The following is a 19,919-nucleotide window of genomic DNA, read 5'->3' as shown; positions in this document are numbered from 1 at the left end:
AAGCCGCGAGGTGAAGTAAGTAAGTAAGTCAGTAAGTAAGTCAGTAAGTCAGTAAGTAAGTCAGTAAGTCAGTAAGTAAGTCAGTAAGTAAGTCAGTAAGTCAGTAAGTCAGTCAGTCAGTCAGTCAGTCAGTCAGTAAATAAATAAATAAATAAATAAATAAATAAATTTAGGCTTAAGAAAGTTAAGGTTTTTTTAAATAGTAAGGAAATAATAATCCAGAGGGTACATGGCTATGGCACAGCTCGGGAAGGTACATCAGTGACTGGCATTTGGGAAACGCTGCCTTACCCCACGTGGTCACGCATCTGTGCCTTTGCCCATGCTGGTCCCTCTGCCTGCTCTTCTGTGCTGACCGCACTAGGCTGCCTTGGCCTTGGTCCGGGCTGAAGTCATCTCCCAAAGAAGCCGTGGTAGCAATGTGCACGTGGCTGGGGTGTGGGAAAGGCCAAGCAAAAAGCCAATTCTGGGTCGCTGTTCTTCCCCAAAACAAGGCAAGGACGGTTCAGTGTCCCAGGACACGGAGACCAACAGAGGGCAGGGACTTGCCCAGGATCGTTCAGCACGTCGGGGCAGAGGCCTTCTCACCCTCCTACAACGTGGATGGGAAGATAAGAAGGGACAACCACTACAGAGAGACTTTGACCACTAATTGCACTTGGGGGAATTTATTCTAGAGATCTGCTGATCCATGGGTGAAATAATGAACATACAGCTTTATCTCACATGGCAAAATTCTGGAAACTACCTAAACAATCATGTGCAACAACAGGGGCCTGATTAACTGAATGATGGTTCAGCTATATAATGGAATACTATGTGGGAGTTAAAACGGATAAAGTTCTTTATTTGGAAAGATCTGGAAAGCTCTCTGATATATACACACAGCAAAGAGAAAAAAGCAAGGTTCAGGTGAATATGTATAATATGCTGCCTTTTGTGGCAGAAAGAGGAAAACAGCAATCTCTGCATTTGCTTATATTAGGTGGAACCATGTGAAATTGCTGTTTTGTAGGTCAAATATAAGTTTCACCTCTGATCTTCTTCTGTGAGAAGATATAAGCCCAGTGCTTAAGACAGGTTCTGTGACCTGCAGCTGAACACGTTTCTAACCCACACAGTGCCCGAGGGCAGAACTGGGACCAACGAATCAAGCGACAGAGAAGCAGAGCATTCTCCTGGTTTGAGCAAATCTGAAAGCCAAAGCTGTCCAAAGCTGGCCTGGACTGGCTCAAGAGGTGGTGAGTTTCTTACACCTGGAGACACAGAAGCAGTGACCGAAGGGCCGTTCGGCAAGGACGATGGGAAAGGCGTTCTGACCTTGGCCGGAGCTGAACCAAATGGCCTTGCATACTTTTATCATACCCACTTTGAGAGGTGAGGAAAGGGCCCCAGGATGTGTGCCCAGTTATGTACGGGCAAGGTTGATGCCCTACAGTGACCTGCAAGGCCCCACCAAGGCAGGGTCTACAACACTTTCAACAAGGAGGGAAACGGTCTACCTCTGTGCCGTCCGACACGGTAGCCACGAGGCCCTTGTCATGTGGCTACTGTGACTGAAGAAGAGCACTTTTAATTTATTTAATTTCACTTCATTTCCATTTAAATTGCCACATGTGTTGGGACTTCCCTGGTGGCGCAGTGGATAAGACTCTGCGCTCCCAATGCAGGGGGCCTGGGTTCGATCCATGGTCAGGGAACTAGATCCCACACACATGTTGCAACTAAGAGTTCACATGCCGCAACTAAGGAGCCCACGTGCCTCAACTAAGGAGCTGGTGAGCTGCAACCAAGTTACCCGCCTGCCACAACTAAGACCCCGCATGACCAAATAAATAAATAAATATTTTTAAAAAAATAATAAAAAAATAAAAAAATAAATTGCCACATGTAGCTAGTGGCTCCCACATTGGCAGTGACCTGTCCCCTTCCCACCCCTGCACTCTCTCCGGCCTCTTATACTATTGTCTTCTCTCAGTCCACATCAGCCACGCTGGTCTCCTTGCTGCTTCTAGAACATTCCAGGCACATGCCAACCTTGGAGGTTTTTCCTGACTCTGCCCTCTACTGGGCTGCTCTTCCCCCAGGTACCCGGTTGGCTAACTGGTTCAACTCCTTCATGTCACATATTTAGAAAGGCAACTTGCCCCCTCCCATGTGCTCTAAAATTTATTTATTATGTCTGCTGTGCTGTCTCCCCAGCTAGAATGTAAACTCCATGAAGGCCAGGATCTTGAAGTTTTCCTCCCTAAGTACCTAGAACACTCCCTGGCACATAGTAAGTGCTCAATACATATTTGTTGAATGTGATTGAACGCTTAACTGAGTCAGATGGAGGGTGCCTTCCCTTACGAGACGTTGGAAACCTAACATCAGTCATTCAGCAATGCTTCCTGAGCCCCACATACGTGCTGGGTGCCGTGCTGGGTGCTGCCACCTGGCAGTGAACGCAGCCGACAGGGTCGCCGTCCTCTGGGAGTATACAAAGTAGTCGGGAAGACAGAACGAGTAGGGACAATTGTCGGGGTGGCAGGTGAGCCCGGGGCACACAGGAAACACATAACCGGGAACCCAGACTAGGAAAGAGCTCAGAGCTTCCCTGAGGAAGAAACATTTGAGCCGGGTGAGGCCTGATAAACGAGGTGCTAGCAAGATCAAGAGTAAGGGAAAAGCATTTTAGGCACATGGAATAGCACGTGCAAAGGACCATGGGCAGGAAAGAGAATGGCCCTTTGGAGGAACTGAGGCTGGAGGTGAGTGATGGGGAGACTGGCGTGAGATGGGGCTGTTGTGGTAAGCTTGAGCCAGACAGGAAGGGTCTTGGGGGCCAAAGCAGGGGAATCTGAAATTTCTCCTAAGGGCAGACACCCCTGATGCCCACATCACAGCCCCTCAGTCTACCCCCACTTTCACCCATTACTTTGCAGGACAGTTCCACGTACGGGAAGATGCCCCGGTACTGCCAGTGTCCCACCCAAGCTTCCCGAGTTCTACCCGGAGCCTGCTCTCAATGCTGCAGGACACCCCTTCACCCCGACCCCAAGCGCAAGCACACCCGGAAGTGCAGTGGATTTATGCCCCTGGGGGAAATCTTCAATGAATAGGGGACTGGAGCCAGTGGATAATGCTTTGCCCAGCTACCACCCCTGCCCCTGCCCCATCCTCCAGGTGCACTATCTCAGGGGTGTTCTGTACCGAGGTCCCAGCCCAGCCCAGTCCCTGTGCCTGCCGCGATGCCTCGATAACACACATTTATATTGGCTTTTCCTTCTTCCCTGTCTCACTCTACCCGTCCACTTCCTCTCACCTCCTCCTTCCTGGCGTCACTTCCCAAATCAACTTCCTGCACCCAAATCCTTATCTCAGGCTCTGCTTTCAGGGGAAACCAAACTGAAGACACCATGAAGGTTTTGCTTACTAGAGTGGCGTGGTCAGGCTTAGCATTTTAAAATCTCACTCCAGCTGTTGCATGGAGAGTTTAGGGCAGAAAGAGCTGATAAGGGGTCCTTACAGTGGGGAGGTGAGAGGGGCTGGTGGCCAGCTCTGGACTGGAGAGAAGAGGCTGGAGATTCTAAGGGATCCTTGGTTGCCCCTCAAGCCCAGAGGCTCGGCAGCAAAGCGGGGTGATGTAGAGGCTTGGCCCCCGCCAGCCTGTCAGCAAGAACCAGCCTCGCCAATTTCCATCCCGCAATCCCCACCTGGCTCCAGAGACCCATTACAAAGGCGCTATTTTTAGAGAGCTGGGTGTTTACTTGAAGGATTTAAAGACTGGGCTTTATTTTTAACTCCTCTCCCAATGGCAGGGACTCACTGGTGTGGACTTAGGAAGTCAAGTGGAAGTTGGACTGGGCTGTGGAAACCCAGGGGAGTGAAACAGCCTGCACTTGGGGAAGGACGAAGCTTGGAGGAAATGCCTGCTGGCCTCTCCGAGTTCCACCCGCCTGACTCTCCCGGTAAGAGGAATGATGAAAAAACTGGCCTCTCCTTACCTAGCACCGAGACCACGTAAAATCCTCTACACACATCATCTCATTTAGTCCTCATCACAACAGTGAGAAAGGCTGTTACTGTCCCCATTCTACAGACGAGGAAAGTGAGGCTCAGGAAGGACCAAGGACACGAGGCTGGCAAGAAACAGCGGGATTCGAACTTCAATTTCTCCATCTCCCCATGCTTTCAACCACTCTGCCATACAAAAGGATGGCCAGGCACCAAGGTCAAGGCACGGAATATCAGACTGGCAGGAGAGTAACCTGAAATGTTAGAGCTCAAAGACTTTCTCTTCCAACAGTGGTTAAGGGGGTAGAGTCCAGATCAGAGAATTTGAAGCCCTGTTATGTCAGTTATTTGGGGACTTTGGGCTAGTTTCCTCATCTGTGAAATGGGTTAATATAATAGATAGCACCTCCCTCATGAGGATTAAATGAGATGATGCATATAAAGGGAATCAGCACAGAGCCCGGTACCCAGTAGTGAGAACAGGGCCCTGACCTGTGCCCAGCCCCCTAAGTGCTTGATCCTCTCATATGTCCAAGACTGGACCTCTCATGATCCCCATTTTAGAGATGAAGAAACGGAGGGACAGAAAGTTTATGGGGAAGTCACTTGCCCGCAAGGCTAGCAAGTGTCCAGGACCAGAACGCAGGCAGCCTGACCCTGAGTCTGAGCCCTCAAGCGCTTACCCTATGGTCCCCACTATTATTCTCACTGTTACTGTTATCCCAACACCCTGTGTCCAGGCCCTTCTGGTGATGACCCCTGAGTCCCTGGCACTGCTGGGGCTCAGCTCAGATGCCACGGTCAGGGCAAAGCACTGGCTTCACATGGTCAGACCTTCCACTGGGACATGGGGAAACCCTGGCATTGGAGGAAAGGGGAATTTTTCTCGCAAAGGTGCAGGCTGTTGGCCTGTCTGTTCTCTGACTGCTGTTTAGGCTGAAATATCAAGCTGGAAAGGTTCGGGATTCAGACTGAAAGCACAGTTTACAGGGGTGGGGGAGACAAAATGCTCCTTTCTACCTCCCAGAGACCTGTCCTCTTCCGGGATGACCTATTAAATGTGACCCCGACACCAACTGAGCTTTCAGAAGAGCCTCCCACATACTGCCCCCGGGCCACGCTCCTCTCTCTGGGTCGCTGTCCCTTTCTAGGCCTCAGTTTCTCCATCTGTAAAATGAGCACACTGGGCCATGTCCTTTGACCAGCTTTTTCTGAGGACTGATGGGAGTGATGCTGTCTTTTCTCTGCTTCTCCCCTCTCCAAGCTCAGAAGGGTTGGCTCCCCCAAAAACACTGCCTCACAGTTTGAATATCTCCCTGCCTCCAGGGACCCAGGCAAGATCTTCTCTCTCCATAGACCACTCAGCTCAGAGGCCAGCCTTAGAGTCACAGCTGCCTCATGTATATCATGAGAATCCAGCTCTGACAACTCAGGAAATTCCATTCATCCCAGTCTTTGGTCTCTGGGAGCAAAGGGATTTTGTCCATCTGGCAATTCTTGAAGGAGGGATGTGATGGGGGGCAGGAATCCGGGGCTGGGGGCCTTCCCAACATTTTGAGGCCACCCCCTGGGAGTTTAATCCCCCCTGATGGAACCGCATATTCAAGAATCTCTGGAGGTGAGCCAGAAACAGAACAAGGGAAAACTTTTGCCTCTGTGGGCCTGGGCAGTTGATGGTGATCCCTGGGTTCATGGAACACCTGACTGTCCTCAAACAATTTGGCAAAGATGCAAAAGAATGATAATCATGGTGTTGGTGATGGTGTGGGGAAAACTGCCCTCACACAACTGTACATTGTTGAAGGGGGTTATAAATTTGGTGCAGCCCTTTTGGAGATTAACTGGGGTTCTGCTAATAATTAAAACGCACATTCTTCTTGACTCAGCAATTCCGCTTCTAGGAATTTAATCCATAAAAGTACATCTGTGCAAGCAAGGACAGGCAGAGACATGGGGGCATCCCATCAGGCTAATGACTTGACATGCCTTGCAACAATTATTCTTAAATATCTATTAAACAAATATGGAGGGGCAGTGGGACCTTTGACAGGGGTGATTTGGATTTTTGCTTGTTTGTGTTAATCCACTCAAGAGTACCATAGACCTTGTCAGGGGAGACCACAGAATTTACATTTTGACCATGAATGTCAAGAGTCAGTCCCTTGCAAAGACCTGGGCTAATGGCATTATATTTCCAATGCATTCCGGTGATGCTCAAATATCCCTGATAGGATAAGGCACCTGGCTGAGCCATCCCTTTAACCAGCTCCATGAGCAAGAATATGGTCCAAGGATGTTCACTGCAGCCTCGTTTGTAATTGTAAAAACATGAGATGGTTTCAATCTCCATCAAGAGAGATCTGGCTAAATAAATCATGGTACATCCAAACTGTGGAATATAATGCAGTTGTTAAAAAGATTAAGGCAGTATGTGCATAAGATGAAAAGATCTCAAAACATATTAAGTTTAAAAGCAAGCTGAAGAACATTATGTAGGTAGTCCCAGTTGTAGAAAACAAAAACAAAAACCACAAACCAGAATAGGTAAACGGAAGGATGCTATAAGTGAACTGTTAACAATGGTTACTTCAGAGGTGCAACAGAGGTGGAAGTAGAAAAGGGGTTTTATTACTTTTTATCTTCTATTATTCTGAATTTCCTTAAATTTTAGCAAGTATGTTTTTCTGAACAATGTAAAAAAAGAAAAAGAAAAAAAAGAGGAAAGAGAGAAGTTCACTGTATCTCAAGTGGCAGAAACTGTCCTGGGTAAGATCAGACTCGGGCCAGAATTATAGTTCTATCACTTACTAGCTATGTGACTTGGAGCATGTTTTAACAATCTCTATGTGCCACAGTTAGAATTAGGTGAGTGAATTTAGCTAAGCATTTAGAACAGTGCCTGCTGCATAGTAAGTTCGAAACTCCTTAACCTGGCATTCAAAGCTGTCCTCACCTGGCGCTAGGCTGCCTTCCAGGCTCATCTCTAATCTCTTTCCCCACCCACACCAGCCCTGCCAATGACTCATGGCTCCCAAAACAAACCACACACATTCCTACCTCTGTGGCTTTACCTGGAATGACCTTTCTCTCCCTCGTCTCCATCTGCAAACTCCTAAGCAGAGTCACCCATCACCTGCAGGGAATCTCCCAGACCACCTCTGGGGCAGTTAGTAACTCTTTGCTCACGTGTCCCTCTAACCCACCACTGACTGTGTCAAATCCCATTCTGTCTTGGCCACTAGGCTGTGAGTCCCCAGAGGATGCTGGCCATGCTGATCCACTGGGTGACCAATGCCCCAGCACAAGCCTGGCCCAGGGCAAGTGCTAATCAATGTTTGTGAAAGAAATCCAGCCAAAGGTCAGATCACAGTTAAGACCATTCTAGAACCAGATCTCCTGGCTCTGGGGTCTCAACTCCCAGTTCTGCCATTACTCAGAGGAATGACCTTGTTTGAGATACTTAACCTGTCTGTGCCTCAGTTTCCTCATCTGTAAAATGGGAATAATAGTACCTTCCTCATAGGGTTGTTTTGAGGATTAAGTGAGCTAATATATGTAAGGTACTTAGAATCCTTCTGGCTCCTAGAAATAAGGACTACATGGATTGTTGTTAAATAAAAATTAAACAGACTCGAACATGGGCAATTACCTAGACCTACCTGGGCCTAGCCTAGGGCCAGACCCTCTTCCCCAGGATGGTCTGCACACCCTGTAGGTGCTGGAAATGGGCATTGGCAGATGTGAAGTCACAGCTTGAAATAGCATCAGACCATTCTTCTTTTTGGTCAAGGACAAACCTCAGTCAGGTGCCTACAGGTCTCTCAGACCTGTCAATCTCTTGTCAATGTCTCTTTTTAGCAAAAAGAAAGCAGTCTTCAGGATTAGCATCTTTGGCATTAATAGTTTGACCTCAGACTTGAATAACATCATTCTGCTTTCAGAACTTCCCGTGCTATGGGTCTCTCACTTTCAACAGGGAGTCGAAAGTCTTCCTTTTCAATAATTGTACATATTTTGAAGTAAGCTGATTTAAAGATAGAGATTAAATTGGAAAGCAGAGGTGATACATGGATATAGCAAAAATTGGGACTCTGGCATGCAGAAGATGCAAGTTTGGGAAACATTTGTAGGGACTGTGAGAGAAGACAGAGGCTTCCCTTGGGGTGATATCATTCTCAGGGAGACTCAGATCAGTACAAAATGATTCATCATAACGGGATTCATTGTAACAGCGTATATCTCCTTGCATGCCTTCAAAGCAAAATCCATTTACATGGGCTATCTCTTTTACTCTCTGCAACAGTACTTCGAAAGAGAATTAACATAATTCCCATTTGACTGAAAGGGAAAGTGAGACACAGGAAGGTGAGGTAACTTGCTTAAGGTCACACAGCTTGTAAGTAGCTGAACCCAGATTCCAACCTGGGTCAGTTCAATGCCATAACCCAAGCTCTTAGCTACTTACCCAAGAAATTCACCTCCCAGCAACTCACAAAGCCAACTCTAACCCTGCATTCAACTTGGGAATTTCCAGGGTCAATCTGGGTGTGTGTCTGTGTGTGGCGGGGGGGGGTGGGGGGGGTTAGTTTGAAATGGGGGTGGGGAGGTGTTGGAGCAGAGGACAGATCAATTCAGGGGGCCCTGTTTTCAGGGCCACACTGATGCCACCTTGGTCAAAAACCTGAGATGTTCCAAACCTCACACCCTGGGGCAGCTGAGATCTCCTGCAGGCCAGCCCCCTGCCTCTGCTGCAGGGGCACATGACAACAATAACAACAAGAATCCTAGACAATGACAACAGAAGCTAACGTTCATTGAGTCCTGCTTCCAGCCCTGTGCTGAGTGCTGCACATACAGTCTCTGATTTAACCCTTGTGAAAACGTTTTGAGGTAGATACCATTATTCTCCTTTTAGACATGAAAGAATTAAAGTCTGGAGAGAAGATGAAATTTAGCCAGCAAGAGGCAGAGCCAAAGCCCCACTCTGAACCACACCCTGTGCTCCTTCCAGAAGGGAGCCATTTATCAGGGTGTTGTCATGACAACCAGAAAAGTTTAGCCACCTCCCCAAATATCCCAGCTTCCCTCCACAGCCCAGTATCCATGACCTTAAAAGGCATCACAAAAAGAGTTCGTAGTCACAAAATCAGGAACCATGAAGCTAGCTCCGCCTTGATCACTCAGTGACTATGGGTATCTCTTTGTCCTTTTCTGTACCTCAGTTTCCCCATCTGGTCAGTGAAGGAGTTGGACTATCTCCTTAGGGCCCTGAATGGGTCTAGAGCAACACTGTCCAAGAAAAATATAACGTGAGACACATATGTAATTTTTTTTTTACTTTTCTTGTAGCCACATTCAAAAAATTTAAAAGAAACAAGTGAAATTAATTACAATACACTTTCTCTAACCCACTATATCTAAAATATAATCATTTCAACCTGTAATCAATATAAAAAATTATTACTAGGTTACTTTACATTCTTTTCTTACTAAGTCTTTTTTTTTTTGTCTGTGTTGGGTCTTTGTTGCTGCGCACGGGCTTTCTCTAGTTGCGGCACACGGGGACTGCTCTTCATTCTGGTGTGCAGGCTTCTCCTGTTGCGGAGCACGGGCTCTAGGCACGCAGGCTTCAGTAGTTGTGGCACACGGGCTTAGTTGCTCCGCGGCATGTGGGATCTTCCTGGGCCAGGGCTCGAACCCTTGTCCCCTGCATTGGCAGGCAGATTCTTAACCACTGCACCACCAGGGAAGCCCCTCTTACTAAGTCTTTGAAAGCCAGTGTGTGTTTCACATTTGTAGCACATTTCAATTCACATCAGCCACATTTCAAGAGCTCGACACACACATTCAGCTGGTGGCTACCATATATATTGGACAGCACAAATCTAGAATCATTTTCAATCCATAGCCCATTTTAGGGGATGAGACTTCTCAGCTTTCCCCTTCTCCCTGGGAAAGCTGTCCTGATCCTAGACTTCGAGCTGATAGCTTCCATGTAAGCCCAGGGCAGGGAGTCTGAGGCCACAATAGACAGAAACCCTAGGTCCGCCTGGGCCTGAAGGCTGGTGGGAAGGCTTTCTGTTCTCTGCAGCCCGATTACTCACCAAAGCCCCTGGGAGAGAGACAACCCTGCTTTTCCTCCTAACCCAAAGATTACCTTAATTGGAAATTCAATCTGAGTTTAAAACCGAGTCAGGCAGCTGCCCCCCACATGCCACCAGCCCCGTGGGCATCCAGGATGAGGAATCCAAATCTCCCCTACACTCCCCTCCCAGTAGCACTGCGTGGAGGAAGCTGGCACCACCTTCTCACTCCAGAGACTCAGTGCCCGGCTGTGGGCCTGGCAGCCTTCTTGGAGGCAGCTCAACACCTTCATGTTCAAGGGCACAGCCTTGGCAGGAAGGACAGGGAAAGCAAAGGGGCAGAGAGGGGCAAGAGTTTGCCCCCAGCAGGGGAGAGCTTGGGGAAATCCCTCCTTCTCTCCAAGCTTCCATTTCCTCACTTTTAAAAGCGAACATGTTAAATGATGGCAATGACTGCTTTTACTGCTGGCTGCTCTGTGCCAGGCATTTTACAGGCATTAGCTCATCTACTCCCCCAAAAAACCCTAGGAAGAAACAAGATCCAGGGTTCAGAGTGGTGAGGCAACTTGGGCAAGGTCACATAGCAATTCAGTAGAAGAGCCAGAATTCTAACTCATGGTCTTCCAAATCAAGAGCTTCAGCTCTTACCTCATCTAAGCTCTGCCGTGTCCCAGGGTGGCCCCGGACAGTCCTGGCTTATACCTGTTGTAACTATATACACTTGGCATAATAATTTTAAATGTTCCATTTGGAAGAAGAGACAAATCTTCCGTACAGAAGGATTCCAAACAATGCATGTGGATACTTCCCCCTCCAAAAGGTAGAGCTTAATTCCAGACCCTTCTCTGTCCTGAGTGTGGGCTGAACTTGATGTCTGTGTTCCAAAGATTAAATTAGGGAAAGGGGAAAATGGTAACTTTACAGCAGAGAAAGCTGGCAGACACCACCTTAAAGTCTGGAGTTTAGGTAACAGTGAGGTATGCATGTTGGCTTTGATGAATGTATTATTGTAATGAAAGAAGTTAACATTAGAGGAATCTGGGCGGAGAGTATATGGGAACTCTCTGTACTATCTTTGCAACTTTTCTGTAAATCTAAAATCAGTACAACATAAAAGTGTTATTTTTAAAAAGTGCCCCCTTTTACTCATAAAAGTGTCCAAGTTTGGACAATAAATTATATGATCGTGTGGTCACAAGCCTGGCTCTGCCCCTAACCAAGAAGTCTTAGAAAAATTACCCATACCTTCTTTCTGCCTTAATGCTACTAACTACTCGTACGTTCGTGACAATTTAAAGTTTACAAAGTTTAGAGTGGGAAAACGTGCTGGTTAAAGCTTTGGAATCAGAAAGCCAGGGGCTGAAGCCCTGGTTCTCTCACTTGCTTGTCAGGTGGGCTAAAACATACTGTCTTCCTTCTCTGGGCCTCAGTTTCCACATCTGTAAAATGAATTCATCGAAGGACGACAATGACTAGTAATATTTATGAAGTCCTTGCTAGGTGCCCAGCACTGTAGTAGATACTGTGATCTGCTACCCAGTTTCCCCTTCAGGGCCAAGGATTTATTCCTCCCCTCCCCCTGCCCCCAACCCAACTGCTCAGAATGCTGCCCGCTGTCAATCCTGTCCAGGGATTGCCCTTGGCTGAGGAGGGCCATCCAGTCCCAGGTCATGCCCCTTTCTGGAGGTCAGCCTGCAGCCAGTGCAGAGGGTGTAAAGATCCAGCTCCCCCACCTCCACTTGGGATAACTTTGAAGGTCATCTCCACTGCAGGCTGCGCCTTGTGGTCGGGGGATGCATTGTGGAGATTGTACTGCAGCCCAGTATCTCCCTCTGCCCAATCCTGCCGCCTTCCCTTCGCCACGGGTGTTGATCCTGAGAGGGTTCCTGTAAACTTCCTGCACACTCATCTCCATCTCAGAGTTGGCTTCCAAGGGAACTCATGCCATGACAGGGCTGTGAACCACTGGACTTGCACTATGTTTCTTAACTCTCAGACCAACCCCATGTTTATAAATGAGACAACTGAGGTTGATTTAGCCAAGCGCATACAACTAGGCAATGGTGGCACCACAGATGGGGAAACGGAAGTTCAGACGGGCAAACTGATGTGCCCAGGTCTGAGCTAAAAGATGGTAGGGCCAAGATTTGGCCCTCGGTCTGCTTAATCCTGAAGACCACAGGGCGAAAGCCTCCAGCCCAGTTCGTTCTGAGCCACCAGCAGGACTGCTATAGGCACTGGGACGGGCTAGTACCTCTCACCACTGTCCTGCCGCACGCTCTGCTGTCCCCGCAGCTCAGCCACGTTTGCAAAATGGGGATAATAATAGTACCTACCTCCGCACGATCTTGTAAAGATTAAATGAGTTAATGTATGTAAAGACCTCAGAATGGTGACTGGCTCACAGGAAGCTCTTTATAAGTATTAGGTTAAAAGAAAATCACATAAGCTGCATAAAGGTGCAACTGCGAGATGTTCTAAGAAGACATCCATGCAGCTGAGTGAGAGGTGGCCTGTGATGGGGGGTTGGGCCTCATCAGCTCTCTATGGGGGTCAGGCTTGACCTGAGCTCTGAAGGAGGAATAGAAACTTAAGGGGGCAGCAAGAGAAAGGAAGAGCAGTCCAGGCAAAGGAACCAGGAGGAACAAAAGCCTTCTGACAGGAAGAACCAGAGAAGGATAATAAAAGGCCAGTGTGACGGGTACAGAGAAAAAAATCCCGGTCCAAGGAAAGGGTGGTAGAAAATGAGGCTGGATAGGAGGGGAGGAACCACCTACTACCTGGCCACTAGCTACCTGGGTGATTTGGGACAAGTCACCTTATCTCTCAGTGCCTCATTTAGCTCATCTGTAGAATGGAAATAAAATAGTGCCAATATTATAAAGCCTTTAAGGAGACTGAATGAGTCAATACTAGTAAACCACTTAAAATAGTGCCATGCACACAGTAGATGTTATAAATCTTTGAAGGCAACACTGGAACTTTTTCTGAAGTACAATAAAAAGACATAGAGGGGCTTGAATATGGATGAAAGGGTAGGTACTGAATGGATGTAGGGTGGATGGATGCAGGGCTGGCGGATGGGTGGGTGGAGGTGGTTTAGTGAATGGAAGGGTGGATGGATTGTTGGATCTAAGTATGGTTGGGTGATGAAGGCGGTTGGATGGATGCATAATGGATGGACAGTTGGATGACTGGGTAGGTGGGTGGGAGTGGATGTTGTTTCAGTGAATGGAAACATGACTGGGTAATGGGGTGACTGGATAAATGGAGGTAACTGGGTGAACGAAGGTGTCTGGGTGAATGGATGCATGGTTGAATAGGATGGCTGGTGGTTCAGTGGAAGTGAGAAGTTGAGTGAAAGTGGGTGCTGGGGATGAGGGGATGGATGGGTGGTTGAATGGGTGCCTGGGTGGTTGGATGAATGGCTGGTGGATGGATGGGTGGATGACTGCGTGGTGGGGTGGGTGTAAAGATGGAAAGTTGAATGGGTGGATGATTGGGTGGATGGGTGGTGGTCTGGGTGGATATTAGAGAGGTTGAGCGGCTGGAGGTGGCAGGATGGATAGAGTGGGGTGAACGGAGGGGTTGGGTGAGTGGATGAATGGCTGGTTGGTTGGATGGGTGACTGGGTGGTTGAATGGGTGGTTGGGTGGATGGATGGGTGTGACTGGGTGGCTGAATGAGTAAGCAGGAAGTTAAGGGGCTGGGTGGGTGGGGTGGATAGGTGGGTAGAGAGATGGTTGTTCACGTTGATATTATAAAGGTTGGGTGAATGTAAGGTTTAAGTGAAGGGAGGGGTTGGGTGAATGGGTGGATGGGAGTCACTGAGTGTATGGATGGATGGATGGATGATGGATGGATGTCTGGACAATGGATGGATGGGTGAACAGGTGACATGAGATCCCGAAGCACTTCCAATGAACCCTCTATATAGACCCCTCTATATAGAGTCATGGAGGAGCCCCTGATGGAGAAAGAAGCAGAAACAGGGCCTCCTAGGTTGCCCTGGCCCAGGATTTCTTCCCCGAGTGGGGCACAGCCCATCTGCGCCCGCCCCCGGGGTCCTACCTGGAGGCGGCGATCTCGGCCTTCTGGCGCGCGATGGCGGCGGCGCGCTGGGCGCCCTCCACGCTGTGCTCCACCTTCTGGCGGACCTTGCTGCTCTTGAGCGGCAGCACGCGGCGCTTGGTGCCCTTGACCAGCACGTTGTGGCGGTACTTGCCCTCCTCGCGGTGGCCGTCGGGCAGCGTGGTGCAGCCGTAGCCGTGGCGCAGGTTGTCCAGCCACTCGCCCTCGTAGCGGAGGCCGCTGGAGCGCTCGCTCACGCCGAAGCCCGAGCGCTTGTCGTTCTTCCACTCGCCCATGTAGGTCTCTGTGGTGGTGGCGTCGATGTCCGCCTCGAAGGGCGCGGCCTCGTCGGCGCCCTCGGCGCCCTCGCCCAGGCTGGCGGTGGACGCGGCGTCGCTGGCGCCCGAGCTGAGGTCGCTCTTGAGGAAACTGACGCGGCTGCGCTGGCTGCCCAGGGACGCGCGCGACTCGGCGCGGCGCAGCTTCCCCAGCAGCGCGCCCCGCTGGAACAGGCCGCCGCCCTTGGCCGCCCGCGCCGCCGCCGCCTCGGCGTTGGCCAGGAGGCTGAGCGCGAAGCCACCGCGCGGGATGGCGGGCGCGGGCAGCGCGGGGCCGTCGGCGGCCGGCGAGGCGGGCGAGTCCGGGGCCACCGTGCCGTTGCTGTGCTCGCTGCGCAGGGACGAGAGCGACGTGCGCAGCGGCGAGCGCACCACCACGGCCATCCCGTAGGGCACGCTCTGGCGCACGCCGTAGCCATGGCGCATGCCGTTGGTGAACTGGCCTTGGTACGTCCCTGCGGGCGAGGAGAGGGCGGTCAGTGGGGCGGCCCGACGGGGCCCCCGGGGGCGCCGAGGCGGGCGCAGGCCAGGCCGTTGCGAGGCAGGGAGGGCGGAGTGACCAAAGCCGGTGAGGCTCTGAGTGTGTGAGGTTGCGTGAATGAGTGTGGGAGAACAAAGGTGTGCAAGCCAGAAGTCTGCGTGGCGGTGGGAATATTTCCGTCGGTGGGAACGTGGCAAGGCCACGAGCGTGCAAGATGGAGTGAGGTGGTGTGACGCCGAGTGTCAGTGTGTGAAGTTGTGCGGGAAGGCGGGGCCCCGGGAGTGCGTGCCAGGACACGAGCGGACAGGCCGGAAGGAGTTTGCATGACCGGTGTGAATATTTCTGTTGGTGGGAATGCGCCAGGATCTTTACTGTGCGAAATCGGGTGAGGTTGAGTGAGGCCGTCTTAAGTGTGAGGTTGTGGGCACAGATGAGGCTGTGTGAGTGTGCACAGATTTGGAATCACACAGAGCAAATGAATGTGCCAGAGCGCGAGTGGTATGACAGTGAGTTTGTGCGGTAGCGTGAATATTGCATTTGTGAGTGTGCGTGTAGAAGCTTGAGTGTGCAAGGCAGTGTGTGCACAGAGGGTGACCGAGATCACGTGAGCATGGGACACATATAAGGTTATGAGAGCATTTGAGGTCTTAAGTATGCAGGAAAGGCAAAGTTGAGTGAGGGTGCAAGACTGCTAGAGGATCAAAGAGTGCAAACTTGTGAGCAGGCAAGGCTCTGTCGGTATGTGAGGTTAAATGCGTGTGCATCGTTATCCTAGTGTGCAAGATGACGTGAAAGTCCAAGGTCATGAATGGATAAGACGGTGAGTTTGCATAGCGGTGTGAATGTTGGAGGGCACAGGCGAGTGTGTATTTGTGCAAGGCCATGGGTAGAGAAGACTGTTAGGAGCGTGCCTATCGGTGTCCTTTGACTCTGTGAGCTCATGAGTGTATGATGCAGTGTGTACACACTGGAGTGAGTGCCCAGTGGAGGTGACATTATGGGTATGTGTGAGGTCTGAGTACACAAGGCCATCTGAGTGTTAAAGCCCAAAGTAATCTGAGACACTCGAGGCTGAGTGAGTGTGTGAAGTTGTGCGCATTAATGAAACTGAGACCGTGTAAGACGACGTGTACGCAAGATGGCGTGTACAGGGAGCTGGTAACAAGAAGGCCTTGCATGTCCATGAGTGTGAATACCTGATCTCCTGGGAAATAGAATCTGTGCATGTGGCCACGATGTGAATAGAGAGGCAGCACAGAGTAATGGTTAGGAGCACAGACTGCAGAGCCAGGCTGCTGGGTACGAACCCTGCCTCTGCCCTTGCTAGCTGTGTGACCTTGGGCAAGTGACTTAACCTCTCTGAGGCTCAGCTTCCTCACCCGTCAAACAGGTAACAATTGCCTCTTACCTCATAGGGTTGTTGGAGGTTTAAATGAGTTAATATTACTGAAAAACTAAGAAAGAAAAGATATGTGTGATGTTGTGATTTTACAAAGTTATGCTAGCGTGTGAGGTCACCTGAGTTGTATGAACAAGCTGATACAAAGGTGACAAAATATCTTTGTATTCCACCCCCATCCTAACAGGCTGTGCTCCCCGGGGCTCCGTCCAAAACCTCCTCCCCATCCTCCCTGGGTGATTGCATCATCTGGTGTTTTTATAACTGCCATCTGTGTCCTGCAGATTCTCCCGAATATATCCCCAACTTCTTCCCCTCTGCAGCTCCACATGTTGCCTTGGAGATGGATGCCCCCAGATGTTACACAGCATCTCCGACTCAACACCTCCCCTCACCCACACACACAGCTGTTCTACCTTCTTGGTCTTTCTCTCCGCAGCAGCACCACTGAAAGCTATCTCTCTGCCTTCATCTTTGTGCCTTTTGTATGTAGAACAGTGCGTGACACATGTTCACTGAAGTGAGGGGGGAAATTCAGAACCGTTGTTTTAGACACAAGCTGATGTGCTGCCCTGGTTAACCAAAAAAACCAAATGGCTTGCCAACAAATACCCAGGATGGCTGGCAAGGGACTCTTAAGGTCAACCCAACAGGCATGTTCCCATTCAGACGTTTGCACTGGCTGTTCCCTCTGCCAGGAACTCTTTTCCTCCCTATATCCTTCAAGTCTTTGCTCACTGAGGACTACCTGACCACCCTATTTAAAACTACAATCTGCCTGTGTCCCCACAAGCACCAAGATATCCGTGATCTACTTCTATTTTTTTTTTCTATAGCATTTATCACCTTCTGACATACCATATGACTTATTTATTTATATTTATTGCTTTATTGCTTTTCCTCCCCTGCTAGAATGGAAGCCTTGTGGGTGCAGGGATCTTTCCTGTTTTCTGTTCTGATGTATCCCCAGCACCTGGGACAGTGCCTGGCACATAGAGGTGCTCCAGAAATATTTGCTGATTGATTGGCTTGAACCTGTCCAGAAACGCCATCTCACTGTGTGACCTTGGGTGACTCTCTTCCTTTCTTACAGGCTCGATTGCCCCATCAGTCAATGACGTGTTGGTGATGTGGCTCTAAGGTTTGGCCTCACTTTGAGATGCTGGGCTTCTAGGAATCGGGGCACTGCGACTCTGGAGGCAAAGGATAGTGAGTCCCCATGACTCCACGCGGCCCGGCCCCTCCCAGCACAGACTGATCCAGCTCAGGGTCCCACGCCTACCCCGCCCCAGCCCTTTGTGTGTGAAGAGACCCCATCAAGGATCACGTACAGTGCGGGGGATTCACTTACACCTCTCAGCAATCCTGTGAGGTGGGTCTCATGCAGATGCTCATTTACAGGAGAGGAAGTTGGTGATCTGAGAAGTTACTAGACTTGACCAAGGAAGCAGGATCAAAACCCAAGTCTATCTGATGCCCAAAGCTCATGCTCTGAGCCCACAGTTCTCAATCCTGGCTGCATGTGAGAAGCTAAAGATAAAATACAGATCCCCGGGCCTTGCCACCTGAAATTCTGCTTCAGTTTGTTGGGGAGGGTGTCTGGTGCTTCTGGCCCCTCAGTACAGCAGGCAGGAACAGCCAGGGGTGAGAGGACAGCAGGGCTTCAATGACCAGCCACAAAAAACCAATGATCAGAGAATATCAACTATAAAAGGGCCAAAGAGAAACGGAGAGAGACAGAGAGAGATGAGAGCGTTGGGCATGACCTCGCAAAGGAAGATGCAAATATGCTCTCCATTTCTTAGGTGGATTGATGTTCAGAGAGATTATGTGGCTTGCCCAAAGTCACACAGTGAGGAAGAAGCAGAACTGGGATTTGAACTGAGGTCTCACTCAAGCTGGGGAAGTGGGATTATGTGGCAAGTGTACAGAATAAGGAAATGAGAGTGTGGTACAAAGGATGAAAATGTGAGGAGACAGAGAGAAAACTATTATGCTCCATTTTCCAAGCTCGTCCACGTGGGGCCACATTGTGTGGGAAGCAGAGGGACAGAAAGAAACACAGAGAGAGAGACAAACTGGTTTCAAGCACCATCTAAGCTGGGGAACCTTGACCGAGCTACTTCTTCTGATTCTCAATTTCCTTACCTGGAAAGTAGAAAAATAATACCTGTTTTCCGGCTTCTTTGGGAGACAACAAAAGATGGAAACAACCCAAATGTCCATTAACTGTAAAATGGATAAACAAACTGCACTCAACCGCACAATGGAATACTAGTCCGCAATAAAAAGTAGCATGTTACTGAAACACACACCAACATGGATGGATCTCAAAAACATGCCAAGGGAATGAAGCCGGAGACAAATCATATGATTCCAATGACATGAAAGCCTGGAAAAAACTAAACTATGGTGATAGCAGATCTGTGGTTACCAGAGGGGTAAGGGGGATCCACTGTGCAGGGGCACAAGGGAACTTTCTGAGTTGATGGAAATGTTCTGTATCTTGACTATGCTGGTGGTTACACAGATGTAGATGTTTGTCAAGACTGTGCACCTCGGGGGGGTGGTGGTGGTGGTGTGATGAATTGGGCAATTGGGATTGACATGTATACACTGATGTGTATAAAATTGATGACTAATAAGGACCTGCTGTATAAAAAAATAAATAAAATTCAAAAATTCAAAAAAAACCAGACTGTGCACTTAAAATGTGTTTTATTGCATGGAAATTATCCCTCAATAAAGTTGATTTGATAAATGAATAATTTGTAAATAAATTTTTTTAAGGAAAAAATAACCCCTACCCAGTACAGTGTCCTGCAAATATCCATCAGGAAATCCTGTCCACTCTACTTTCCAAGTGAATCTAGAATCTCGCCACGTCTCACCACCCCCATTGCTGCTAGATGGTAGCCCGAGCCACCATTATCTCCCTAACACACCTATCAGAGGGGATTCTGTTCAAATATAATAAGCCAGATCATGACACTGCTCTGCTCCTTCTTACTCAGAGAAAAAGCTGAAGTCCTTAGTGACCCACAAGGCCCTACCTGATCTCATCCCCATCACTCCTCCATCCTCACCTCCTCCCATTCTCCCCTTTCCCTCACTTCACTCTAGCCACGAGGCCTTCTTGCTGTTCTTCCCGCACACTAGCCATGGTCCTGCCTCAGGGCCTTTGCATTTGCTGTTTGCTCTGCCTAGAATGTTCTTCCTCCAGATATCTGCATGGCTCACTCCCTCACCGTCTTCAAGCCTTTACTCAAATGTCATCTCACTGAAGACTCCCTCACCACCCTATTTAAAATTATAACCCCCACCCAAGGTTTTTTTTTTTTTAATCTCCCTTCTTTGCTTTTTTTTCCCTTCATAGCATATCTAATATTACATACATTTTGCTTTTTCTTTTGTTTATTAACCATCTCCCCTACTGGAATGTAAGTTCCATAAAGGCAGGGATTCCATTCTTTTTTGCTCACTGTTGTATCCTTAGTACCTAGAACAGTATCAAATAGGTACTCAATAAATATTTGTTGAATGAGTGA

At 49.1% G+C, this 19,919-nt stretch overlaps 1 protein-coding gene across 3 annotated transcripts in view; it reads right to left on the bottom strand.

Moving 5' to 3' along the window:
* JPH2 (junctophilin 2) overlaps positions 1 to 19,919 on the bottom strand; it is a 62,337-nt gene that overhangs the window by 23,056 nt on the left and 19,362 nt on the right. For 2 of the 3 annotated variants that reach the window (XM_059896006.1, XM_059896007.1), the window contains exon 2: positions 14,154 to 14,946. The exons of the other annotated variant lie outside the window; for it this stretch is intronic. In XM_059896006.1, the coding sequence (XP_059751989.1) occupies positions 14,154 to 14,946 (793 nt within the window). The remainder of the gene's footprint in view (positions 1 to 14,153; positions 14,947 to 19,919) is intronic. 3 annotated transcript variants of the gene reach the window in all.

The sequence above is a fragment of the Balaenoptera ricei genome, chromosome 15, assembly GCF_028023285.1.
Source record: "Balaenoptera ricei isolate mBalRic1 chromosome 15, mBalRic1.hap2, whole genome shotgun sequence".
In the NCBI taxonomy this organism is placed as follows: Eukaryota; Metazoa; Chordata; class Mammalia; order Artiodactyla; family Balaenopteridae; genus Balaenoptera; species Balaenoptera ricei.
The sequence above is the reverse complement of the archived record's forward strand: the minus strand, read 5'-3'. Positions and strand labels throughout refer to the sequence as shown.